The sequence below is a fragment of the Amblyomma americanum genome, chromosome 7 (genome assembly GCF_052857255.1).
Source record: "Amblyomma americanum isolate KBUSLIRL-KWMA chromosome 7, ASM5285725v1, whole genome shotgun sequence".
NCBI classification, from domain to species: domain Eukaryota; kingdom Metazoa; phylum Arthropoda; class Arachnida; order Ixodida; family Ixodidae; genus Amblyomma; species Amblyomma americanum.
The window spans coordinates 1,260,442-1,288,434 of NC_135503.1; the positions used below are offsets into that span (position 1 = coordinate 1,260,442).

General features: G+C 49.5%; 2 protein-coding genes across 7 annotated transcripts in view; one reads left to right on the forward strand and one right to left on the reverse strand.

The window, feature by feature from the left end:
* Positions 1 to 938, reverse strand: part of LOC144098251 (oxysterol-binding protein-related protein 9-like) — a 165,642-nt gene extending 164,704 nt beyond the window's left edge. For all 5 annotated transcript variants that reach the window (XM_077630755.1, XM_077630751.1, XM_077630754.1 and 2 more), the window contains exon 1: positions 666 to 938. In XM_077630755.1, the coding sequence (XP_077486881.1) occupies positions 666 to 764 (99 nt within the window). In that variant the 5' untranslated portion in view covers positions 765 to 938. The remainder of the gene's footprint in view (positions 1 to 665) is intronic.
* The window catches only part of LOC144098252 (acetylcholinesterase-1-like), a 57,540-nt gene that overhangs the window by 22,261 nt on the left and 7,286 nt on the right, over positions 1 to 27,993 (forward strand). Inside the window, exons 1-3 of one of the 2 annotated variants that reach the window (XM_077630756.1) lie at positions 21,343 to 21,457; positions 22,043 to 22,102; positions 22,835 to 24,340. In XM_077630756.1, coding sequence (XP_077486882.1) covers positions 21,414 to 21,457; positions 22,043 to 22,102; positions 22,835 to 24,340 — 1,610 coding nt within the window. In that variant the 5' untranslated portion in view covers positions 21,343 to 21,413. Of the gene's footprint in view, positions 1 to 21,342; positions 21,458 to 22,042; positions 22,103 to 22,834; positions 24,341 to 27,993 lie in introns of those variants that run through there. The other variant, XM_077630757.1, reaches the window with a different exon arrangement.

Here is a 27,993-nt window from a genome sequence, read left to right on the forward strand (position 1 = left end):
CTGCTGAATACAAAGATAGCTCCGCGGCACTCAGTATGGATCGAAAGCAGTATTCTTTCAAGTCAAGTCAGCTTAAGCGAGCCTGTTGTATTTATTTGAGTTGGTTTAAAATGCGCGTGAAATTTCAATCGCATTACATTTTCATTCAACTCGCTACTGTACCTCTGAAGGAGGCTGCAGTATTTTCAAATGAAATAAAATTTATTTATGCCATTGGTTGAATCATGCTGTTTGGCCCCATCGGTAAATGGTGCTTCGAGAGTTGCCCATTTATAATGGTTAAGTCGCATATAATTGCATGCAGCGAAACCCACGTTGCATTATTTGGCCTCAACTGTTTAGGGGCCGCTGATCTTTAAACGGGTCGCTACATGAACGCACGTAAAAAAGAAAGGACGACTGTCACAGGGGCTGCCATTTTTGTTTGCCGACGGACCTCTCTCACGAACACACCAAAGTTTTCATAAACTCAGCGCCCTGATCATCTCGCTCTCTCACAGTTTTAAGTGAGACAGAGCGAGGGGAAGTGCGTTGAATTATACCTTCGAGCATGGAAAGCGCCTGCGCATATGTTACAGCTGCACGCGAATGACCTCGACGTGTCTATGTGAATGCTGCACCCATTTGCGGCCACACACTATGCACCCCGAGGTGTGTGTGCCCACCTTGAACCGGTAGAGCATGCCGCTCCGATCGTCCAGCACCACCCAGCACAGGTGCCAACCACTGACGGAGTTGGTCCAGACGCTGAGCGGCCCTTCCATGGCGTCCAGGCTTTCTTCTCCTGGATGGGACTGGACGCTGCACCGCAGAGCCCTAACACTACTGTGCCGAAGAGAGAGCCACCAAGCGAGCAAGGATGCCGTCGCTAATTATTGTTTCTATCAATATTTAGCTCCGCATGCCAACAAGCTTTCGCTCCTTCTTACGTCATCCTCTTCGCCTTCTTCGCACTAGTAGCAGCAGAGGTTTATTTACAATTGTAATAAAAAGGAAGAAAAAGGCGTTTGCTAACCCCGGCAGCTGCCATCGCACGGGAAGCACCTGAGCTGGGGCAGCGGAAATAAAGGGATAGCAGCAAGACTGGAGAAATGCACTGAAAGAGGTGAGGGGACAGGGGACAGGGGGGTACTATATAAAGTATTCTATTTACACAATAACATATGTACAGGATCTTCGTGACTTCGTCGCGGAGCTTCCTGATGGCGGTGGCACACGCAGATTGCGGCGCACGACTAGTGAGAGAGTATTTTAAAGAAATAGTTGCAAAATATATTGAAATAGTCAAACTTTAGTATTCGGCACCTCACTGGTTCTCGGAAAGTGAAACATTAAAGACAGAGAATTGTATTCTTTTTACGTCACACACTGGTTGGCTGGCTGCTCTTGTGTATATGTTTGGCGATTTTGTGGGTAATAAAAAAACCTACACCATTGCCGGAGCCCAACAGCCCAGGTGTTAAACTACCAGCCTCTCGCGCGGAGCTTTGGATGTCGTCATCTTTTAAACTTTCATACATGCGCAAGTCATTCCCAGACGCTAGCACGGGGGCGCCCAACTTAGAAAGCGTGAGTAATTCATTGGCGGAAAACAAACAAACTACAAAAAATGCGTATGAAGCGACGTCTGACAAACATGCAACAAATTTCATGGAGCGATTTAAAGCAAGAGCTTCAACCAGTTATCATTAGTGTGAATAAACTCCGAAGAAATATCTAAAGGACTCGTGTTGTCAACAGGTAATGGCAATTAAGTGACCTTTAGAATGTTCTCCCAGTACTGTCATTCTCGAATTTCATAGATCCCTGGGAGTACTCAAACAACTCCTGGCGCAGTGGTGCAGCGGTTAAGTGATGCGCCCCTGCCCTGCGATGGCAGGTGCAGCCACCGGTGGGACTTGTGCGCCCCAGGTTGCTTTTCTCGTGCAACCAATCGCGGCCAGTCATTAATTGAACTTCCACCTGCTACGGTGGTCAGATTGGTCACAAACAGTTGGGCAGGTTGTGATGACATCACGAGGTCACGTGACCTAGGTGGTCCACTAGGTTCTCTCACGGCCAACGATGCCGACACCGAGGCCGGCTTTCCTGCAGCACGGGGCCTTAACGTTGTCGCGTTAGTATATAAGCGGTGCATTTGAACGCGACTACAACAGCTCGAATCATTTTCCTCAAAGATTTCTTTTTTCTCATTACGAAACAAGAAATGACGGCATATTATAAACAAAACATAGCATATGGACGGGACGAAGAAGAGCGAATACAGGACGGTTGCTACTTCTTCGTCCCGTCCATATGCTACGTTTTTAGCACATACCGGCCCGCTTTTCGCAACCTATAAGGTCCTTCCTGTCTTTTCATTATACGATTTCCGAATTTTGCGTACATACTTGTCGCTGACTAATTCATTTCCTGACTTTTTAATTGTCGCCGCTTCACCACAACCCCACGAACCAGTCGTATGCACACGAAACACAGAAAACTGGCACGTTCTACTTTTCCGAACTAATTATAAGAACCAGTCATTGAAACATAACCTCTCCTCACTGTTAAACAAGTTTAAATTTAACGCTAAGCCCACAAGAAACGACTTGCAGGAACTATTTCTAAATGCACGGTAAAATCCTTAATGTCTGTCCAGCTTTTGGTCACATTGTTTCTTTATCGAATACTGATACAAATACAAATTACGTCGGCTACGATAGTTAGTTTTTGAACATGTAATATGCTCACTTCTATACAGAGTCAATTTTTGTATTGTATACACAAGCCGTGTTTTCCTTGTATATAACATTGCATATAATATTGTTTTCTTGTCATATTGCAATCATGTATCTGCACAGCTCTACCTTGTTATGGTCTCTTGGGCCTCGTCAAGCTGCCCCGAGCAGCTTTTTGCCCAAGAGCTCCTACCATGTATATATGCGGTGAAATAAATAAATTTGATTTGATTTGATTTGTTTTGTTTATAATATTTCTGACCAACTGGCCCCTCAGTATAATCTGTTAACTGACTGCATGCCAATCACTTACGCATCTGCCCTATAGGTATGTGCAGTCCGTTAGGTTTCATTCGAGATGACCTGCAGACAAAAGCACCGTTTTCCAAGCTGTGGGACGAGCCGGCAACCGGAATCATACGGGGCACCACTGAGAAAGCGTTTCTGCTGCCTGTACAGCTTGGGGCTGGGAGTAGTCTGGTCCGCTCTGTCCGAGTGATTACTTCTTCTTTCTTTTAATACAGCAAGAGATTGCGTGCGTGACAGGGGGCTCTCAAGCTCCAGTCCTCGAGAGTAGCTTGCATCATTCAAAGAAAATAATTAGAAATCATACTTTCAAAACTGCGTGACAAAACGCAGAAGCGTGGGAAATTCATAAGGAGACGCAGCCGTGGCCCTGAGGTTACGGCACTAGTTTGCTGACCCGAGAGACGGGGGTTCGATTCCGGCCTCGGCGGTCGCATTTCGATGGTGGCGAATTGCTCGAGGCCTCTGTACTGTGTGATTTCATCACAGGTTAAGGAACCCCAGTTGTTCGAAATTATCGGGGGTCATCTACTGCGGCGTTCCTCACTGCGTGAGTCCCTTTGAGACTTTTAACACCATAAACGATTTACTAAATTCGTGACGAGGATTTAAAGACTAATACTGAAAAATATTTTTCGCTATGTCGAAGCTTTGATAGTGCCCCTATTATTTTCAGTCTTTTGGAGATGGAAGTTACGGTGATGACTAAGCCGAACCACAGCACAAAATGTACTTCAACGAACCGTTGAAGTTTTCCAGTCGGCGCCACGTTCTCGCAGGAGCCGCCATGCGTGTGTGCCGTTTTTGTGAAAGAAACCTCTCAATTTAGCAAAAAAACAAGAACAAAACTAAACAAAAAGAACCAGAAAAGCTTGCAAACGATTTATGCACCTCATAGGTGAAAGGTTACATCACTTCGGTGAGGCGCAATAGCAGACGAGGACGAAGTTGAGCGCACTGCCGAGTGGCCCGCAGACACCTGGTTATTATGAGGCGGAATCCGCGGCCGATACCTGTGTACCTGCCTTCTCGCGGTCGCCAGAGCAGCGCAAGGCGTCCCACGAGGCCTGTCGCAACTGTGGTTCTCAACCCAACGACGGGTTATTTTGAGTTCAGCTCGATATCAGCGTTTCCCCCTGGCTCCGGCTTCACCACCTCGTCACCGGCGCGTCGTTCCCGCAGCGCATCCCAAGAGTCGCCCCTCGGCGCCAGCGGCTCAAGGCGCCGCGTTCCGTCAGACACCGCGACGTCCAGGGCCAAGCCTCCATCATCTAAGCCATCGTTGCCAGCGGTTGCGTACAGGCCGACGGCGCCAAATGGCGAGACATTGGTCGCAAGCTCCGCTGCGCCTCGTCGGCTAGCCAAGCCTGTGAACAGCGTTCGTCAGGGCAGCCAAGAGTACCCGGTGTCGTCGGCTTGTGCCCTGTTCACCTGCTGCTCTCTGGCTGTGGTCACGGCGCTCGGAGTGGGCCTGTACCTTTTCTCCCAGAGCCGAGAGGGGCAGCAGGCGGTCACGAGGGCAATGAGGATTCTGAGCATTGGCGGGAAGACCACTCGGCCGCCTACAACGGACACGACTGGACGGGTCGACGTGAGGTTAAAAGTTGACGTGCTGACACAGGTTGCGGACAGAGCACCGACCGTGACTACTAAAACTACTACGCGTCCAACCATGAAGACTCTACCACCATGTAAGCGACTCTTGTGCCCCTACCAGACCAGCAGATGGGCTCTAAACTCGGCCGCACATCCATGTGATGACTTCTACTCGTTCGTTTGTGGAAACTGGTCACAGACTGGTTCCAACGACACGCTTTATTTTGCGACAGACCAGCACAAGGAAACGGAGGCTCTGCTGCACACGCTCCTCGAGCAACGAAGGGCTGCAGACGACGTTGCAGCCTCTCTCTACGATACTTGCAACGAGCACGTGTCCTACGCAGACTCGAAATTGTTTTCGAGTTCCCTGCTGCTGAGGCTGGGACTCAGCAAATGGCCCTACAGGGACAACGTGATGAGCAAGAACGAAATGTGGAACATCCACTCTCGAATATTTAGGACGCTTGGAATTTCGCCCCTGGTGTCCATCGGCTACGGTCCGGACCTTAGAAATATTTCCCGGCCCGTGGTGAAGCTGGGAATTCCACCGCTGTACGCCAGTGACGCCCGTTTGCCTTCGTGGTACCTTCCTGCTCTGTACCGTGCCACGAGCATGTTTGATTCGGACCTGTACGAGGATGTTTCGCAGAGGGTGCTCCAGTTTGTAGCAAGGCTAGCCCAACTACGGGCTCGTCACGGGGAAAGTTTGCGGTGGACCGCTGTTGGTTCGGAGCCATTTTACGGAGCCCTGATCAAGCACTCGTTCGAAGGCTTGCTCGCCGTCGCCTCCGACACTTCCCTGGAGCTATACAACCAGGCTTTCTTCAAAGCTCTCAAGTCGCTCATAAGCCAAACGAAGAGCTCTAGCGTATACAACTACCTTGGCTTTTGCGTGCTCGTCCACATCTCCCCGCTACTCTCTGATGAGTTCGAATCCATGGGTCGCGCACAAATGGCTTGGATGACACAGCGCTGGCAGCCGTCGTGGCCACTTTGGCAGCGGTGCCTTTGGTTTATCGACGACATGGACCCAATGCTGCTGACGGGCGTGTTTGCAAAGTACGCCAGACCCCACATGCGCCTAGTCGACGTCGTCTCAGTCACTAATAACTTCCATCGAGTGCTTAGAGTGCGAATGTCCGACTTGGAATGGTGCGGGAGAGGCCGCGAGAAAAGCTGCCTTGCCTTCATCAACAGCACGTCTATCAGGGTCGTCGACCTGACCACCACGCCGCTGATGCCGACTTTCAGCAACCTAACGACGGGATTTTTTCTCGAAGAGTACATCCGCTTCAAGCGCCACCTAGTGCAAGCGTCGCTGGTTGACACGCAGTCCGGCTGGAAATCTGTGCTGTCGATGTTCAGCTCTTCATCTGGCTTCGACACGAAAACGAAAACTCTGTACTTGCCGACTGTCTCGTTCTTCGACTTGTTCCACGACGCAGACCACGACCTTCTTATCAGGTACCCTTCCCTCGCACACGGCATCTACAAGACTCTCCTGGAACAGCTGAGGCGGTACCTCGTCACTATCGATGCAGCACAGACGCCTCGCTGCAGCAGGCTGGCTGATGCTGCCAGTGGCTACGGGTCGGTAGAAGACCTGGCTCTGGACAGCACGGCGTGGGAGCTCTCCTTTCGCCACTTCTCCCGCAACAGGTGGGAAGGCTACGTCTTTCCCGGCAACCACAGCACGGAGAGAAGCTTCTTCATACTGGCAGCGATGGGCAAATGCCGCAGCGTGGCACATTCAGTCCAGAGCGCAGTCCGCAGCGAGAAACAGGGCATGCATCTGACGAATGAGGCCTTCGCCAACACGAGAGTCTTCGGGAACCTCTGGAGCTGCAACAACCACACAGTGATGAATCCCGCGAACAGGTGTAACCTGTGGAAGTCGTGACTCCTCGTTTGGTGACATCGAGCGTCTCTAAAGCTGCCTGTCCTCCTCACTTTGGAAGCCAGGTGGAAGCGAAAAGTATACAAAACATCTGCATGACGGCATCCCAGCCAAGGATGACTGACAGCGGTTCGGTGCACTCTAATTCGCGCCTCACAAGCTGAGCGACTTGACGCCAGCGTTGAGACCGCAGCCGTGGTCCGCGCTATGTTGCCCGGCAGTCGCCACTTACTGAATTTTTGCGAAATGCCAAGAAAAAAAGCGATCCGCCAAGTGTCGGCACTCGAGTTAGCAATTAGAATAATATAAAGCAAAAATAAATCTACCCTTGTTACTTCATGCTTTTGAGTGAGTGTTGGCGCTTTACCTCCGTTCAATACTTTTGGAAGCAATGGGGCGTGAATAATAGGGCTTTATCTACCAGTATACGGTTGAAGTAACCACATCGGTTTGTGGTTCGCTAGAACCGTTTACGTGGCGGCTTCGACTATACCGCAGCGCGTTGGGAATCTGCAGTCGGAGCGACGAGAACCTATTGGAATCATCGTCCCGGTATTTGGTATCCCGAGGGGTCACGCAGCCGCGCTTCGTTCGGTGTAATACGCTTCAGGAACGCGGCAGCAGCCTTATGCCACAATGGGGGTCCCCGGTAGCAGCTGCACGAGCAGCCGAGCTTGAAGCAGCGAGAGAGAGAGAGAAATGAGAGGAAAGATGCTGCTTCTGCACCCCGGGGGGGGGGGGGGGGGGGGGGGGGGGGAGTGCAAGTTCTGACGACGCGAAACAGCGGGCTTCATAGAGTGTCCCGAAGGGGTCAAAGCGCGCACTGGCTCGCCTCTCGCGAAACAACGAGCACGCTCATCGCGATAAAGGCAGAAAGCGACGTCGTGTGGCCAGCCAGTGTCAAGTCCCGCATATTTCTCATCAGGCGGCAGGGAAAAGGGCTGCTCAGGAGAACGCGCTTATTGGCCCCTTGAGACACAGCTGCGGCGCCATCCTTAAATGGACACAAAACGAAAACAAAGGGAGCTGCGCTTATGCTGGATTGCGCGCGTCCCGAGGCAGAAAGTGTCATTTTGACCAAGAGCTGAGCTTTGGCGACGCATAAAGTCGTGCGAAAATTAAAAGCATGCAGTGTAGCTCCAAGCGAGTCCCAGCAACTGCGCAAGGCGAAGACCACAGGCGCGTCGGCAGTGTGAGCCCTTAGATAAATTGTCATAAGACAATCTATATAGCCTTCGTGTAGACTTTGTTGTCTTCCTATAGATATTTTTCTCCATTCAAAGTATGTAGAATGTCTAAACGTCTACTTAAAGATTATGGCCATTAATCTATTGATTGCGTAGTCTGTCTGTACGATTTGCGTTGCCTATAGACTTCTCTCAGGTTTGTCTACAGCGGCGGCAGCGGCGTCAGCATCTGGAAGCACGCCTAACATTTGTACTCTGCTGTGGCAGTTGCCGTATTCAAGCCGTGCTGCATTCGACCCTACTGGGGCATCGTCAGAAGCACAATTTTCCGGCGGCCATCCTTATCGTCAGTGTTCCTGCGACGAAATCCGGGCGATAGGCTGCACTCTGCTTCTGGATTCACGACTGCGAGGATACCGTCTGCGCAAGCGCCGTTCAACGCATCGCAGCATTTAAATTGTGGGGCGTTTCCCGGTCGGCAGTCATTTGGCAGCGGCGGCAGCATCTTGAAGCACGCCTAACATTTGTACTCTGCTGTTGCAGGTTAGTAATCCTGAGCTTTCTTTTCCATTTCAATGCTTCTTTTACGCGGTCGCTGCTGCCACTACTGCCAATGCCATAAAATTACGCAATAGGATTGCATAACAGTTGCATAACAGTTGCCTTGCGGAACTTTCTCGCTTTTGGCTTTCATTTTCGTTTGTTTCTTCTTGACTCTTCCGTGCTATGTCTGACATTTGTTTATCATGTCAGCTGCCTGTGCAGGATGAAGGGGCTGCGAAATGTAGTGAGTGTTCATATATGTACCACTTCGGGAAATGTGCTGGTTTGGAAGAAAAAACCTACAAATCTAAGGTAGCTAAGAAGGCCTGGAGATGCGTGACATGTAAGAGCGCAGGCTCGCGGTCTAGCCGCAGTGAGGATGACACTGATGTAAGCTCAGTTCTTGCGTCAATCAACGAAAAACTTGAGCGCCTGCCAGCTCTAGTTGAAAAAGTAAACAGCATTGAAGAGGCAGTTAAGTTTCTGTCGCAGAAATTCGATGAATTTCAAAAAAAGATTTCTAATCAAGATACTGAAATCAAAGGGTTAAGAAAAAGAGTGGCAGAACTGGAGGAAAGAGAGACAGTGCATGTAGCCGTTGAATCCGAACTTCAACGTCAGGTGAATGACCTTGAGTTCCGAAGTAGGCGACTGAACCTTGAGGTCCATGGAATCCCTGTTGTGGAGGGTGAAAAACTCGTATGCTGTCTAAATGAGGTAGCTGATAAGCTCCAGATACCTCAGCTTGAAGAGGCTGACGTTGCAGCCGTGCATCGGCTGCCCGCTAGGCAAGACAACGTGCCGGGAATTCTTGTCCGTTTCACTAAGCAGGGAACCAGGGACACATGGCTTAAGAAAAAAAACGCCCTGAGGAATGAAACCCCTGCAATTTTCTTTAAAGAAAACTTGACTCCGCATAACAGGGACCCTCTACGGTCGGTAAAGGAAGCAGCAAAAGAAAAAGGCTATAAGTTTGTTTGGTACGTGAACGGTAAGGTCTTTGTTCGAAAGACCGACGGAGCTAGTGCAATTCACGTCAGGGATAAGGGAGAGCTGGACGACCTTTAAAGGGTGCGTTTTTTTTTTTTGCAACAAAAGAAGGTGGCATAACGAAGTGGATTTTTACTTGCCTGATGATGTAGATGAAATTGTCGCAACATTTCCCGCATCTCCCTTAAAATGTATCCACATGAACACGCGTTCTGTCAGAAATAAGGTGTCATCCCTGGAGGAGTTATTTACTGGTTTCTCTTTTCAATTTTCGGTTATTATGTTAACAGAGACATGAAGCACTAATGAATGTGATGTTTTTAGGTTGCCTGATTATAATACCCACTATCTAAACCGGTTGGACTCTCGAGGGGGCGGAGTGTCATTGCTGATCATAAATGATGTAGAATGTCAGATCATTGATTCTTACACAGTGCTTTCACCAGACTATGAAATGCTGACCCTGTGCACTGCTAGACATGTATTTTCTGTGTGCTATCGACCACCGAATGGTGATTTGCCCGCGTTTCTGCAGTTCTATGATCAGTTCCTGGCTTATGTGGTTCAAAATCATAACTACTCTAAACCTCTAATAGCTGGTGGAGATTTTAACGTCGACATGAGTGTGAACAGTCCATCATCAAATGCTTTCAATATGATCATATTATCGAATGGTTTTGCTAACTTAATTGACACACCAACCAGGATTACGCCTGAAGGCCAGTCCACTCTGGATTTATTTATTACCAATTCCTTGGGGCCGAATGTTAAATCTGGAGTTTTGTCTTGTTCTATCAGCGATCATTTGCCAGTATTCTTGTGTGTAGAATCAAGCAGGTCAATAAGAAAAAAATCCCCACCAATAATGTACCAACTAATAACAGACACAACACTGAATTCCTTTCGTGACGCCCTGTTGTCAGTGGAATGGGACACGATCGGTAATCTCACAAATGCCAGTGAAGCGTACGATAAGTTTATGGATATACTGACCCAACTATACCACAAGAGTTTCCCGTCAAGAACACGCAAAAAAAAGTAAAAGAACACGCAAACCATGGCATACACCTGAATTACGGAGTGAAATGAAAACGAGGGACAATCTATATCAACATTTCCTTCATACGCGATCAGCAGATGATCTTGTGCAATTTAAAAAGCATCGTAATAAGCTAACAAAGAAGTTGCGAAATGCACGATCAGCATATTATTTATCTTTGTTGGATATTGAGTGCCGTCAAAACAGTCTGTTATGGTCGAGGTTGAACACCATCCTTAATCGTGGTCACTCGCATAAGCCTTCATTGAAATTACAAGTTGACGGAAAAGAATTATCCGGTGCAGAACTAGCTGATGCTTTTAACAATTTTTTCACTAGTATCGCTTCTGCTCCCTCTATATCCTCTCATGCTAGCAAATACGTTTCCACTTATATTAACAACACAGTGTACCTTCAACCCGTAACAGTGGATGAAATCATGTCCGTTATACAAGCCTTAAAGAACTCTAGCAGTTCTGACATCGATGGTCTTCAAGTACGCCCAATCAAACATGTAATTGACATTATTGCTCCCATCCTCACCCGCATTTTTAATATGTGTTTAGAATCAGCAACTTTCCCAGCGAGAATGCAGTGCGCAAAAGTTACTGTTCTGTACAAAAAAGGAGATTGTAATGAGCTGGGAAATTACAGGCCGGTATCCATTTTACCGATCTTTTCAAAGCTGTTTGAAAAAGTCTTGTATTCGAGGATGGCAAATTTCATTCAAAAACATAATCTGTTAACACCACACCAGTTCGGTTTCCGTAAAAACAAATCAGTTGAATTAGCGTTGCTAGAGCAGAAAGAATATATATTAACGGCGTTTGAAAACAAAGCAATAGTTGTTGGCATTTTTGTGGACTTTTCTAAAGCCTTCGATTTTGTTAGCCATAACATTTTGCTGGAAAAATTAAGTAAGTATGGAATACGAGGACAGGCACTAGCCCTTATGAAATCCTACCTATCCAATAGAACTCAAGTTGTGAAAATAGGTGCCTTTGCATCGAAAGCTAAAGCTGTTAGTTGTGGAGTGCCGCAGGGAAGTATTTTAGGACCTTTACTTTTTAATCTCTATCTGAATGATATCGTCACTATTAACCCTAAAGCAAAATTTATTATTTATGCAGATGACAGTAGTATTTTTTTTTGCTGGGAATGATATTAATCTTCTTGTTGAACAATGTAACAGTGCAATGAAGTCCTTAGAGGAATGGTCGAGAGTAAATGCAATGAAGGTAAATGAAAGCAAAACAAAAGCGATTATATTCAGGCCGAAAAACAGGCACATACCTCAGCATCAAGATATTATAATAAACTCACGATGCATCGCTTTAGTCGAGAATTTCAAATGTCTGGGTGTCACCTTTTCCGCAAATATGTCCTGGGATAATCACGTCAAGCATATTCTAAGCAAAATAAGTCAAATAACTGGTGTAATAGGTCGTTTAAGGTATATCCTTCCCACACGCATCAAACGTTTGCTTTATCATTCACTCTTTCAGTCACACTTGAACTATTGTCAATTAGTATGGGGAAACACAACATCCACTAATATAGAACACATCCACCTGTTACAGAAAAAGTATTTCCGACACACATATAATGCTTCGTATATTGCTTCCACCTCAACTTTTTTTAGCAACTCTGGTGTAATTCCAGCTCACAATCTCTATAGATATCGCTTAAGCCATGTATATAAACAAGAAATCCACAGGAATATCAACAATATACGTAACCTATCCCAATTACAAGACACTTCGAGGATTGGTCAGTACCAATGTCACGTTCAATTTACGGGAAACAGTGCCTTAAGTACACAATACCAACGCTTTTGAATTATAATTCTGTCCGTTTTGACCTCTTCACGGCAACCTACAAGGACCTCCGGCAGATGTATTTGGTTTCTATGTAATGTTATCTAGCCTTGCTGTTGCTTTCGTTTGGATTTGTAGAAGTGAGTTCCGCTGTTGTTTTCTGTTCTTTTTGTTTTCTGTTGTTTTCGTTTACGAGTACTAAGTCTGCATCATATTAAATATGTATGTATATGTTTGCATATCAAGAATATGTTAAGTGTTGCCGCCACTCTGCCAAAATAAGGGATTGTGGACCCGTCAAGCTGTCCAAGGACAGCTTTTTTTCTACAATCCCCCCATCTGTATTTGATGGCAAATAAAGATTTTTCATTTCATTTCAGATTCTATAGATTTTATACACAGAAGTCTATGGACAGTCTATAGACGGTCTAAAGAAATTTTTGTAAGGGAGGGCTATCGCAGGCCGCATGGCCAGCGTCGGGAGTTTTGTACGGCGACGCAATACGAAGGGGCATGGGGACAAGGAATGCGCTCAACGCATTCGGCGCGTGGAGAGTGGCCGACGGAAACCCGACCACGACAAAGCGCCGTGATACGCGTGGCGTGCCGCTCGTTCTCGCCCCCCCCCCCCCCCCCCAACCCCATTTTCCGGCGCGCCGGCAGCGAGGTGCGCAACCGCGAAAGGCCCCACCAATGAAATTTGAGTGAGCTCCACACGCGGCTGTTGGTGCGGGCCTAAACAAAGGGCTTTTGTGTCGAGGGGCAAGTTTCGCAGGCCAACTCGTGGCTATTGCTCCAGCCTTGGGATGAAAAGTTCAAGCTCTGCTCGTGACAGCAGGGCTTTAAAGGACGCTAACCAGCAGACTCGGTTGCCACACGGAGACTATATTTCAAACCGCGTTGATCTCGCGTGTCGCTTACTGCGGAGTAACAAACCCCCGGGGTTAGGCTCGGCGCTCAATCTGCCGGCTGTGTTATTGAAGCCAGTGGCCCCGCGGCTGCGGATGCGTATGCATACACCAACGTCACGCGGCGTCCACAGCAGCATCGCGGAGAAGGAGCGGCACAATTATGGCTCTCTGCTAGGGAGACAACGAATTTGCTCTCGCTTAGCAACCCGACTGCCCCCAATAATGAGAACGGTACCGGGATGTATAATCCGATGGTTGTGGTATGCGGTGTGCGAGCCAGGAAACTGCGTTAGAAGGACGCTTTACGTAAGTGCAGGGCTCCATGGGAGTGTGGCACGGCGCCGGAACAGCGTCGTCCAGGAGAACAGGCAGTATGCTTTCTCCGTGGCTCGAACGAATCACGCAGACAGCCAAGCGGCGTCCGCACATATGCTGCTATTGTTGTGTCACGCTTATTATACCTCGCCTTTTTTTACGGCCGGCAGCGTAAGCTAATGCTTTTTTCAACTTTCTGCGCTATAGGCCAACATGACTTTGCTAAATGGTCACCTTGAAGCCACAGGTAATTCAGTGGAGTACGCCGGGCATCTGTGAAACTAGGCTTCTTAATTTCGACCACCCTGGGAATCTTTAACGTGCACTGACATCGCACAGCACACGGGCGCCTTTGCCTTTCGCCTCCATCGAAGCACGGCAGCCGCGGGTTCGAACCCGTGCTTCAATGAAGGCAAGATCCCCAGGCGGTCGAAATTATTCCGGAGCCCGCCACCTCTTCCTTCCTTTCTTCTTTCGATCCCTCCTTTATTCCTTCCTTTAAGGCGCGGTTCAGGTGTCCGCCGAGATGTGAGACAGTTATAGCGTCATTTCCTTTCCTCAGAACAAATTTTCATTATCATTTTCCTCCTGCCTCGTTTCTGTGTCCCCTGCCTTCTCTCGGCCTTTTATTTGCTGTTCGCCAAAAGAGACATGGGCTTACGAATAATAGAACGTGTCCACCTTTATGCTCGGGCGCTATGTAACGGCTATCTTTGTCAAGCCTTGCTACTATAGTTTCCGAGACAATGCAAGGAGCGTTCTCAACAGATGCGATGTCTGGAAGATGATGCGGTGGATGGACGTCCAAGAGAATTCGCGACAGGAAGCGTTCTGCCTCGTCGAAGCGGCCAGGCCAAGTGTAGTTCTAATCCATTTCTTGTCGTCGCCATTGCCTGCACCTTGTCTCATGTGAAAGCGCCCAGGGGTCAAGGGAAGCGTAATGAACGCGTGTCGCGTGGGTTCCGTGTTTTGTAGCGTGAGCTACACTGGCCGAGGGTGAGCAGTTTCGCGTGGCTCCTGGAGAGCCGTGCTGCGCATGCGCGAGGAGCAGTGACGTCACACGGCGCACAGATGGCGCGCCTCGCTGGTCTGCGCATTCCAGAGGAGTGCCGTCATAGCCGCGGCAGGCGCACTGGCGCCGGCGCGTGCCCATCTGTGCGCCTGCGTTGCGCAGTAGCCAAGTCTGACGCTGCGCTGGAGCCGCTTGATAGCGCCTCTCATTTTGTGCGCATGCGCAAAGGTATCAGTGGGGGTATACATATAGCGGGGCGTTTGCCAGTGTTGTATAGCCATGGAGAAGGAGAGCGAAATGGCTGCTGAGCGGCAATTGATCTCGGTGGCTCAGCGTAGCTCACGCCACGTATATCCTGGCATAGCCGAGCTAAGCCACTGCTAATTATTTCGACTCTTTCTACTCGTCAGATCCAATTGTGGAACGATGTATCGACTGGACTCCGAATTGCGACAGGACTTGGAGGATTCAATAAGTTGCAAGTCGACGCATTTGGTTTTTATCGCCGTGCGGGGAAACAAGTCAGTGAGCGCAACGTCGCTCGAGGCAAGAACCGCATGGCGAGGGCGGCGAAGCAGTGGAAGTGCATGAAGATAATATCAGTTCGAGGACGAAGGATGAATTAAGGCTACGGAACGAGGAAGGAAGAAGAGCGAAGGAAAAGGCCAGAGACCGCATGAACGGCAGCAAGAAGACTGGAGAACTCGGTAACGGCAGCCACCACCCCTTCTTCGTGTGTGAGGTATTCTATATGCGAGAAAACAACTCTGCCAGCGTGTTACATCTGACGAGGAGGATGCCCGACACCAAAACGTCAAGGTATATGTTAGACGTGAGGGCTGAAAAATCGAAGAGGTGGACAGGAGTGTCAAGCCAAGTGCACCATCTTCCAGGCGGGGGACGGCTTCAACGGATGCAGGGAAAAGTACCTTACGGGATCAACGAACTCAAGTGCGAAAAAGAGCAAGGAATCCGGAAGAGACACGAAATGGATGGAGAGAGAAATAACTATTGCCCGGGACACGAGGTCCAGGGAGAAGACGAGCGTAACAGGGCAAGATCAAGGCGCGAGACTGCTACACGAAGCGGGGACCAGAGCAGCCTGTCCAAACCAAGGGATGGGACCCATACTCGGAACGAGAGCCATGCAAAGACAACTGCGCTGCGGAGGTTGTAGGACTTACAAGGGAGCAATAGAAAAATTAGGTCAGGAATACAAGAGAAGCGGATTACAAATGGAGAAAAAAAAAAGTAGCGATGGAGGCGCTCAAAAGCGGAAGGTCAACCAACCAGAAACCTAGAAAACAATACGGGCGACTTCTACGCGAACGACAGCGGAGTGGGATAATGTGCGAGAAATGAAAAATCGAGGAGTAGATTGAAATAGAGCGCACCGGTAAGCAGCCACGTCGGCGAGCAGCTCCTCGTGGCGTTCGGAGAGTTGAGGTGAAAAAAAAAAACAGAAACAGCTCGGCGGATAGGCAAGAAGCCAATGCTCTCAAGCTGTCACCGCAATGTAAGCACAAATACAAAGCTCACTTGCTGCAACGCAGGCGGCTTGCGGAAAATCACAGCTCGCGCAGATCCGTGCTAAGATAGCTGGGAAGGCATACGTGAGGGCCGGACCAGAGAAGTCTCGCAGACACGGGAAGTGACAGCAAGACAAAGAGCAGCAGCGATAACAGGCGAAATATATGGCACCGAAATTGTGGATAAGAGGAAGCAGAGCAACTTACACAGGTATATTAACACGAGGGAGAAAAAAAAACAGACATACTGGCTCTACAGGAAGAAAGCGCAGTAGGGTACTGTCGCCGGTCAGGAAAGACATAATCGCCGTGCAACGCACCCAGAAATTCTGCACAAGCCATTGTTTTCAGAGGGACGGAAGTTTAATGTGGCAGCATAAGAAAGGCCACAAAACTATCGGGCGGCATCTGTGTCAACAGCCCCCTCTCCACTTGTAAGGAAGAGGAGGAGGGAGAGCCGGATGAAGAATGGCTCCTCCCTTACGGCGCGGTTCAGGTGTCCGACAATATATGAGAAAGATAGTGCGCCATTTCCTTTCCCCTAAAACCAATTTAAAAAATGACCAGAACAAAATGGCTACAGCAGGCCTATGCGCGTAATAGAGAGCCTCCCAAATGACCATCTGTGCTGCAAAAAGGAGCAAGCGGAAGAGCAGCCTGGCCCCTCCATCGCCGACTGTTCTGCAAGTGCAGTGGCACATCGGAACCGGAATAAATTGGGGAGTCAAAAAACAGTGCTATCGCATTTCCTCCGCGTCAATCTTTTTTTTTTTTTCGCTCACAGCAGTCAATAAATCCGCTTCTAGTTTCCTGCATTGTGCTGTCAAAAGCGCACCGCGCTGCTTTTCCCTGCCAGTCTTATAGCCACTCAAAGCGAGCTCAGCGCAAACATTAAAAGGAAGATATTGCAACGCGTTGGACGACAATTCGTCAGTATTTTTGTGCATTAGAGTGTTCTGTGGCTGCCTCACAATTATTGCCAAAACGCACCTTTTCACAGCAGCCTTAACTACTCGGCGCGAGCAGAGGACAAACTTCGAAGGAAAGAGCTAATTGTTACGCATCGGAACCATTCTCGTCGGTATTCGGGGAGTGTTTATAACCTGATTTTTGCGCAGGGATTACTTTGGCCATTTTCCACTCACAGGGAATTGATTTCTGGAAATGGAGACAGATATTTACTACAAGGCTCAGCACAACGTCTCAGAAAACCATTAGGAATATATCATCCGGGCTGCTACTTTTCTTTTCATCAGGATCCCACACCGACCTCAGAAATTTTAGGCGTACCAACGGGTTTCTAACGTGGTCCTTATCAACAGTGAAGACTGACTGAAAATCTTTGTTCAACGAATCTGAAAGCAAAGTTTTCCATCCAGAGATGACATCGGAAGATTTATCTTTTGCTTTGTGTTCAAGTGGAGCCAAAATTTGCAGTTTTAATAATATTTTGTAACCTAGTGTTGCAGAAATGTTATTTTGCATTTCGAGTTGCAGGTTTAAGTTGTCTATATGAATTAAGGCGAGAGTGGTAGTCAGGAATGGTACGAAATTTGTTCCGCTGTCTGAATTTTTTTATCCTTCGTTTAATATTTATTATTTCACGCGAGATCCAGGGATTCTAGATTTGAAAACATTTAGAGCTGTAGGGACTAAGTTTTCGATTCAATGCATAAAAAGATTTAAAGAACAGAGAGACGCTGTAAATCCTTGACTGCTTTTCAGGACATAAATCAGGAAAGTTCTCGTGTTCATGCTCAAGAGAAGTCATAACAGCATCATCATTGGCTCTATTAAGTGCAAAGACACTTTTTTCAGTATGATCTGGACAAACAAGGTTAGTTATAGCAATTTACACAGTTAACTCATGGTCGGATATTCCTTGAACTGCTCCTATTGTTATGGCACTGCTCGGAAAGTGGTCGCTGACGAAGAATAGGTTTAACATAGAACTGGTTTGGTTATAAATACAAGTCGAGTGTCAATAATCTGCGTAAAGTTGAACTTGAGCAAGAAGCCTATCATGAGGTTATTGGTTGCATTTCCGGAGTTAAGAGCTTTACAGTTCACAACTGCTAGATTAAAGCCCCCAGCCATGGCAATTTTCCCGCCGGAGTTATGTCTAAGCATGTAGTCGAACAACGGGTCTAGGTATGTTTCATCGGCATTTGGAGGCCTGTAGAGAGCTCCAACGTGAACAACGCCATCGGTGAAATGGATCTTGCATCATACAGCCTTAACACCTGCCACTTCCGGCATGACGGAGTATACTATCTTGTCTGTCCCTACGAATAACTGTATGTCCACAAATTCACGGTCGGAAATGCCAGGATGCAACCATGTCTGAGTGGTGGTCACGACGTCAGCCTCATCAGTCAGCAAAGTAGCCTCCGTTCAGGTATTGTATCCACTATACGGAGGACATTAAAGCTGAGAGAGGTAATTATGTTTCGCTTCTGGTGGTTCGGGATTCTGGCTATTTGGTTTCGTTACTTTCGACAATGTCGCTTCGGTTGTCATCCCAAGCAAACAGTTGTCCACTTATGTTCTTCCGGGACATATTGCAGCGACCGCTTAAGAAGGACATTGAAATGGCACCCTACAGTATCCGTTTTTTGCCTCCTGAGAAAAATCTGTGTTTTGTCATGTGATCTATTTATGTTCGTGGGACTATTTAATCTCTGGAAGAGCCGTATGATGGACCACCAAGTCAAATTACCGCTGTCATCATCGATATCTTTAACCCGTGAGCCGGGCGCTTTGGTGCAGGGAGTATATGCTGTCCTCGAAGAGCCGCCTAGCTGGCTCCCCTATCTGGACGAATGTGTGTTGCTCCCAGACTTTTGATTTTTGGCAAGGTGGGGACCTGCGCTGTAAATCAGCCTGGTGTTTTGTGGGGTAAGCTTACTCAGAGCTTCCTTTTTGGTAATATTTCCCCGCAATAACGAAAAACAGACACCTAGTGTCATTTCCGGCTTAGTGGCTTGGATTTTTCTTTTCGGCACTATTTCTGTGCAATAAAGAGAGAGAAAAATACACTCAGTGGCATTTGGGTTGCATGCGCGCATGGCACGCAGAAGGCTTGGGTTCGAACCCCAGTGGCGGCGAATATCTTTTTTCATTTGAATTTTGGGATTTTTTCCGACTGACGCCGGACGATGGGCGACGCCGGGCTTTCAGAAGAACGAGCGCCTTACGCGAAAAATGACAGGAGTCGCATTCGCGGGTGCGGCAGACTGCAGGGAGAAAGAGGCCACAGACCTGAACTCTGATTAGCAGTAACCTCTTCAAGTGCTAAAGTGAAGGAGACAACGCTAGCGCTAGAGACATATTACTGCTGGCTCGAAGAAGCATGGGCCAAGGAACGGAAGCACCAGGACTAACAGCATCCAGTCGCCCTTCTTCCGTTGTACACGTTCCTCAGCGACAGTAGTCCACTCGAGAAGAATCACTGGGGCACCGATCACATTGTTTATTTTTTTTTTGCTCTTCCGGTTTCGTTTCCCGGCTGTTTTAAATGACGCCAGGTGGAAGAAAAGAGACCACCCACTTCGGAAACGCATGCGGCCATAATGCACCTTCTCTAAGATTTCGCAGTACTTTTCTTCAGCAGGACTGGCAAGCCGAATTTCAGCTACCAGGCTTTTAACCCACGGCGTCCGTAATCCTTCGTTCGAAATAGGTTAGCACTGAAGAAGGTTCCGGGTGGCCAACGCCTCCGTCATGTCCGGTACGTTGCCCAACTGCGCGGTTCACCGCCAGGAGCACACCTCGTCTGCTGAAAGAACTTTTTAAACGCCTATAACAACAGAACTGGTTCTCTAAGCAGCGTAGAACGTTGCCAAGGATAGTTTTGTGACATACCCAACATGTTAGGAAATTTTAAAACAGTGTAACCTTATCTACTAAGGGCAGAGCATGTAAACAGGAGATGGTCGTAAAGAGTAACGGGCTGGACACCAAGAGAAGGCAAGCGTGGTAGGGGGTGGCAGTAAGTTAGACGGGCGGATGAGATTAAGAGACTTGCGGGTACAAGGTGCCGGTAAAACAGATTCGACACGCGTCCGCCAATTTGTCATCGGCAATAATTATCCCTAAATATCTAAAGGTGCTTACATTTGCCAGGATATACTTACAAGTAGAATACTGGTACCATAGGAGAAATTTTTTCCTGGTAATTCAAGTGAAAGTTGTTTTACCATAATTTATTTGCATTTCCCATTTCTGACATCACCCACTGAAGACATGAAGACACTGGTCCATTCTAATCTGGTCATCCACACAAGTCACTGATCCATAAATCATAGGCTTTTTTATAGGCTGTGCACTAAATAGACGTTCACAGGAAGGAAGGAATAGAGACGACAGGATAGAAGCGCAACTTTCAACTTTAATGACAAGAAATGAAGCCAGGCGCGCTCATATATCCGCTGATATCCAGAGACGAGCTGCATGAGAGAGCGTGAACCTAACAACCAACCAAGAGGAAAAGATATCAGCGGATATATAAGTGCGCCTGGCTTCATTTGTTGTCATTAAAGTTGAAAGTTGCGCTTCTATCCTGTCGTCTCTATTCCTTCCTTCCTGTGAACGTCTATTTAGCGCACAGCCTTTCAAAAATGAATGTTTACCAACTAGCTCGACAGAAAGCCTTAATAAATCACAGAGGACATAGTGAGCCTTCTAGTAGCTTTGAGTTTTCTGGACAGAGAGAGCAAAATTAAAACAGCCGTAGAAAAGAATAGGCTGGCGTAAAAGCAGAATGAGCGAATTACACGAAATGCCACACTAATTGAAGTAACATAGCTTAGAACATGGAAAAGAGCCTTCAGTGGGAAATAATCAATACTAAATGGAGCAGAATTCAAAATACAAAAAGAAGTGAGGGAAGTATAAAAAGACTGAAACAGTTAGCCAGATCAATTTACTAGGCAAGGTGGCACTCACCACAGCCCCTATACAATGGCAAAGCGAATAGTTATCTTAGCTATCTATTGTTGACTGCGCCAAATGTGGTGATTTTTTTTTTACGTGCTGTGGGTTGTTTAATTTTTTTTCGGCCGGGGGGGGGGGGGGGGTAGGGAGGGGAGTTTACTTTCCTCCTTTTTTTTTTCTGGCCGGGAAAACTCGTACATGCCCGCCCGTTACAATGAACCAACGTTCTTAGCCAGTGTCCTTTTTTAGACCCTATTTAAAAACGTCGAATTGCACTAGCCCATACATCATAAACTGAACGTTCAGAAAAAGGAATCATGCCAACGCGTCAGCTGACGAATGAGGTGAAAAGAAGAGAAAGAAAACAAATTCCTGTTCCATTTGCCCCGGTCTGGAAGAATCAGAATTTACTGCTTTTACATTTCCGTTCTTTTTTTTCATTTTTATCGAAATTCCACTCTAGGACAGAAAATTATCCAATTTATCCCCGCCTTGCCCATGAGTGCATTCGCATCCGCGATTCACACTGGCCAATCCTCCGCCCTGGCTATCATCCTAATCATCATCGTCTGGAAGAGCGCAAGCTGACTGCATTCCGCTGGCCACACCAGTTATGGACGCTGACACAGACAGCTTTCAAACGTCAAGCAGTCTAGCGTACGTACGCACTTACACGACGAAGATTTCCTGCCTTCATTTTGTTGCCAAAGTTTTTCGATTAGCGCCGCAGACGTTTTCTGTTCTCTGGGTCTGTTTTCATCGATAGATGGCGGCGCGGACAGGGCAGGCTGCATGCGGTGGGGGAACCTCAGCGCAAGGCAGTGCCCTCACGCTGTGCCTACCCGGAAGGGGCAGTCTTCAGGTCGCCGTAGCTCTGTGTTGCCCGCGCTGATTCGAAAAGCCGTTCATTATGGCCGAGCAGAGCGCCTTCAGGAGTCCCGGCGATGCTGCCCATGCATTCGCGTCGCTATCGAGTCTGTTCTGGGCTTCACTGGGCACTGTTTATCCCATAAAACAGATCTCTCTTCAGCTTTTCTGCAGGGAGCTGGACAGTGCGCAAGGTTGCTCACTTGTTCCCGTTTGTCTGGCTATTGCTCTCCTTCCATGAGTTCGTTGCTTGCCCCTTCATTTACCATTCCTAGGTTGCCTGGACAATGATAGAATGCACAGTTTTTTGATAGAATATGAAAGCGTTTTAAATACAAAATAGACTTAATATTTACTGTTTTCTTTCCTGTTCAGGAGCCTCGAGCGGGCCGTATCGCAGAGCGGCGAGGAAGGCCACAAGAGCATCCCAAAATGGTGAGCTTCCTAATTCACTCCTAATGCGGGCATTGCGATACACCCGAGCCCCTGGTGGCGGGCTGCCACGAATCGCTCCTCACGGCGACACAGCGACATCACCTCACAGTCCAAAACTCCGAAATCACGAGCTTACATCGTCCATGAGGAAACACTACGCCCAGCAAAACTGGTCGACCCACACTGAGGAACGGACATGCAAATCTAGCAGTTCTGCTAAGCCGTCCGCCTAGTGTATGCCGCATTGCTGCGGCCGTTCGTCTCAGCTCCTCAGACCTGGATCACACGAGCGCCGCAGTGCTACCGTTTGAAATCCTAGTTTATCGGGGCCCACATCCGGCGCAAACAAATAGGGCAGCCAAACGTCCCTCCGCAATTGCTGTGGTAACTGTTCAAAAGTTTCTAAGCAATTATTTCCCATAGGCGAATGCAAATAAATCGCGTGGGCAGTTAACGTTCGTCAGTACGAGAGCCAGTCGTCACAAAATAAACTCTCTTCGCTCGATAAAAGTCGTCGAAGATGGAACTACGCATTTACGATGGGGAAGGCTCAGTTGCTCGTCGTCTCATGCGGCGGTGTTCCTCCGGGAAGTAGTTCGTTACGATCAAGAAAGAGGAGGAGACTGATTGTACTTCGCCACAGCTGCAGCTTGGTCTTGTTGCTTTGGCGTCTTCGTGCAAACGAGCGAAGCCGTCCAAGCATTACAAGCAATCGCTCGCTGCTAACTGCAGGGTGCTGTACGTTCCGATGGTAGCTTCTGCGGTGTTCCTCTTCGTCTTCCTGACGACCAAGCGCGCCGGCACTGGCCACCACCACGACGACCCTCCGGCGAGCGGCGCAGCTCGCCGCATAGCCGTTGTTTTGCCCCGGATAAGGGAGACACCGCACGTCGAGGTCCGCCTGGCAGACCGCATCTACAGCGGCCACGTCCTCGCTGTGGGCAACCGCAAGGTTCACGCCTTCCTCGGCGTTCCGTACGCTCAGCCGCCCCTCGGCAGCCTGCGCTTCCGCAAGCCCGTCCCGCTGGGCCCTCCGCGTCCCCTGGGCGACTTGGTGATGGCTCGCAGCAAGCGCTTTCCATGCCCTCAAAACCAGCCATGGAACATGCGGTCGGTTCCCTCGCTAGACGTCAACGTCACCGAGGACTGCCTTCACCTGAACGTGTGGGCGCCCGCGGACAGCTCGAGAGAGCGGCGGGCGGTCGTGGTGTTCCTTCACGGTGGCGGCTTCCAGATAGGGAGCAACGACCGGGAAGCCAACGACGGCAGCCTTCTCAGCGCCGAAGGGGACGTAGTGGTGGTGGCCCCTAACTATCGCCTGAACGCATTCGGCTTCCTGAACGGCCACGTTCCCGACGCGCCCGGGAACATGGGTCTGCATGACGTGATCCTGGCGCTGCGCTGGGTTCACCAGAACATCGTGCACTTCGGTGGAAGTCCAGGCAACATCACTCTCGTCGGCCGGGACGCTGGCGCCGTGCTGGCCGGCTATGTCATGGTTTCCCCAGTTGTACGGGGTCTTGTGAGGCGGTACATCCTCCTCAGCGGGTCTCCATTTTGGATTCTTCCCGACAATCGAGGTGCCGCAAGCGTCCAGAACCTCAAGGCGCTGGCGAAACGTCTCAAGTGCAACCAAAGCGAGAATGTGTTCGATGCCATCCGGTGTCTTTCCAGGGTAAACATTTACTCCTTCATCGACATGGTAGACCTCTCACAATTTTCAATGTATCCGAGTGACCAGGATCAAGTTCTGCCCTTTCCGATGCCAGCGGGCTTGATAAACGCGGCGACGTACGGGGCTGAAGACGTCCTGCTAGGTAACGAGGCGTCCATAGGTGAGTCCTTGGTGGCGCCTTTCCTGACAATGTCCCTGGAAGGCGTCCTCAAGAGGAGCTTACGCTCGTTCGGCTCCACATTCCTCAAAAAGTATGGCTGCAAAGACGCAGCAGAAGCCATGAAAGCGTACGACGTCTATGGAGCGGCGAACAAGAGCGTCGCCTTTGCGGACTTGGTTGCCGACTTCGTCGTTCGCTGCCCACTGCAGTTCCTCGCGGACGAGCTGGCCAGGAGGGGTCGCCGGGTGTTCTACTTCGTCCTGAAGAGCAACCCGGCCTGGACAGGGATTATGGACCAGAGCCTCTTCCTGGGACAACCCCTCGGGGACTCCTCAGCGCCCCCCGACCTGGTGGCCCTCAGCAAGAACGTCATCTACACCTGGAGCACGTTTACCAAAACTGGGTGAGGAGCTTTGCACAGTTCGTGATGCCGTTGGTCGTCGTGAGCAGCGCAGTAACGGCAGCAGCTCTGCTAGTATTATTCGCTGGCAACGTCCCAAGCCCGTGCGATGCTCAAGTTTAACGCCGCTTCAACCTCAATGAGTTAGAGCAAGCTGGCGCAAAGCACAGATGGCAGTCAAGCTCTTCGGCACGTCTGAGGGCGGCAGCGCCAGCGGGCATAGCTTTTCGGCGCGTAGTACTTCTCGCCATCAACGCGCACAGTGTTCCACTCAGTTCGAGGAGGGCATCAAACGCGATTTAGCGTACGTTTTGATCCTTGCTCCAGTGCATGCGTGAAAAACCACAGCGCATGTCTCCGATCTAGTGTAAGCAAACCAAGCGGTGTTGGCTGTATACCTTTTATGCACGTCCTTCTTCCGGGCTGAGCTCATTGCTTGCATGGCAACCGTCTCACAGCTGTCGAGACTCTGATCATGAATACTGTGCTGGGGCCGTATTCCAAGTTCGTGCCATAATAAAAAGCGTAATAATCTGCCGCAGTGGCCGCACCTGATTGGTCGATACATCGGAAGCGGATGTTTGTTCGGTTGCGACTGTGAGCTAGAATGTCACTGCGTTGCAGTTGCCGTAGGGAAACGTCCAGCGGCGCTTTTGCTCTTTGCCGACAAATGGATCGAGACCAATGCTAGAGAAGAAACATTCGGCCACAAGTTTAGCTGCCCATCGGATTTACTGTAAAAAGGTAATATGAAAGCTGCTTTATTTGCCCAATGGACTTCGACAAATGGAAACAATGGTTCAGATACTCTTTTCTGTACCGTAAAGGCAGGAGGTGTACTTAAAGAAGGAAGTATTGTACGCAACTGCGCGTGGCTTTTCAGTACGTAAATAAAAGGCAGCTATGGTAAATAAAAGGCAGCTAGCTTGTTCGCATGAGACTGCGTTTTGCATTTATCTTGAGGCTAAAAGGGAACGGACAGGAAAATTTGTGGCATGCACTCACTAGCTGCACAATGCGCGCTCCGTGCCGTGCTGAACCAAGACGCCATGAGGAATTGCCGTCTGCAACATCGCTGAACGAATTAGGCGCTGTTATCGGGCGATTGAGCAGAGGGCAATTTACGTTTTTCATTCCTTTATGCCGGCACTGTAAGAACCTCGAGATGCCGCTGATAGGTTTTTTAATTTTTATGCCACCAATAAATAAAAGGGATGAGCTAAAAAATCTTTCTAATCGCAGACGAAGATTACATAGCTTCGCCATGGTACGAAGCGCGCGCATGCCCACACTGACGCCTGAAAACTAACTTGCAAGCTAACTTGCGAGCTCAGTGCAGAGCCACACCACCGCGGCTATCGAGAACCGTAAGGGACGCCGAAAAACGACCTCTGACATGTCAAACGAGTTGGTGCAGCAGCGTGTCGCTGGCTACTGACCATACGTGCACATGAGCGGTTTCACGCTGGCAGACATTACGCGCAATCATGATGCCGGACGCTTCAACAGCTAATACATAGTGCTAGAATAGGAAATGTACGTTTGCGCGCAGTAAACGCAAATATTTTGCAGATCATTATGCTTTATGTTTCATCATTCAACATACGCAAACGAGATAACTCCGGTGATAGTGGCGCCATCCGGTTTGAATGAAAAGAACAATTTCTACCACAAACCAGTGCTCGTTAGGCCTAGAAGCTACGGAATCGTCCAGTGAAATAGAAAAAAAACAGGCCAAATTTATCCTCCATTTAATTTGTTATAGGTGAGATAATAGGAATAGAAAGCCCCTTACCCAGTTTATAGCCAGTTCACATGCCGAAAAAATTGGAGGGGACACTCAAGCTCCGCCATGAGGGTATGACGCGATAGCGTTATGGGGATTGCCTACCTAGACCAACTTGCTACTCTTTTTATTGAATACTTCCGGGATTTTTCACTCACGGCCAACGCCTTCGACGCCGCGTGAACCTGATGCTGCTGATGCTACGCACGGAGAAACGGACGCGCGGAACGGCAATCCACGTGGAAGCGCTGCCAAGTGCCTTGCCGGAACGCGCGGGACTCAGGTTGGTTGCAGTCGTAGTTCGTCGGCACATCATTCTCTACAAGCCCAATGCCACGAACGCCAGCATAGCTTCCGCGCAGAACGAACGGGCAGCAAGCCGCAAGGTTCGTGGTGAACGCGCCTTGTATGTGCGCTGCGTTGCTCGCCGCTCACCGCGTGCTTTCTGCGTCCCCGCACGGCCCCACTGCGGGAACGGCGTTTGGAGGCCGGGTGAGCGGACGCGTTTCACATGCGCTGCGCAAACTTTGTCTTTTACGACCGGATTTACTCATCCCGGCCTTCAGAAACTAGTGTCATCAGCCTCCGCTTCTCATCGGGAACCTGCCGATACCAACCATTCCCGATTTGGACCACCACATAAAGAAGCAAGTCCATATTTTTTTCATAACCCCGTTGCGCAGAGGCTAAGCCTCACAGCGCAGCAGCCGCCGATACCGAACGCCGCTAGAGACGCAGGTTCGAGCTTGTACCACCGGCTCGTCGGCGCCTCGACGGTGGCATGGAACACATTGTAGTAGAGGGAGAAGACATATCTCAATCAAAACTGACCTCTACTAACGGCTGGCAATCAGCGCACGACAAGCGAAGCTCCAATCGCAAATCCCCTCCTACCGTTACTCCGAATCTGCCTCAAGCCCCGGCCGGGCGCCGGCCCCGGCCGCCCCAACTGTCTTCTCTACGCCACCCCAAGCTCCCCATCGACGACCATAAGATGATCCACTGTCTTCGTGGCGGCCTCAGCCTTCCTACCGTGAACGGCGTTGTGCTTCGTGATGCCATTCTGCAAGCAGACCGCCCCGGACCTCAAGAGGCCAAGCCCGGCGCACTCATCAATCAACACCCTCCAACATCTCATCCTCATCAACACTCCCGTACTGCAGCGCAGACTCCGGTACCTCGACATCAAGTCCATACTGATCGACGGCGGCACTGGGAGGACTGCACCCGCGGCGTCGTTCACGGAGTCCCTCTCGACCACTCATACGAAGATATCAAGGACTGTCTCGATCCCGAGCGAAACCCTGCCATCCTCGACTTTAGATGCATGTGCTCGACAGAGTCCACCATCCTCCTCGAACAAGCCTGGGTGCCCAAGCACATCTGCTGCTCCTCTGTACTCATAGGTGCTACTTCTTCAAAAAGAAGATCGAACACTGCCGTAACTGCTGCGCACGTACTCGGCCACCGTGCGGATGTGTGCCCGGCTCCCAAGCAACGCCGCTGTCCCGGCTGCGACCAAATCGAACCCCCTGAGGACCATTCCTGCACGCGCAATGCATCGTCTGTGGTAAAGCACATCGAACGGCGGAGAGAACGTGCAAGGCGCGTTTCCGCACCCCATACCTCTTCAAAAAGAGGTACTGGGATGCCAAGCGAGCCGCCGAGGCAAACGCCAGCCAGACTCCCACCATTCAGGCTCCACCCAAACACCGCAGCCGCTCCACGACCGGCAAGCCCCAGGCCCCGCAGCTCACATCGAAGTCCTTTCCGGTGCTGCAGTCTGCCGCACCAATACTGCCGTCCACCCCTAACAAGCCCAAGGCCCGGTCCCGCTTCTGGACTGGAACCAGTCCACCACCACCTCCAG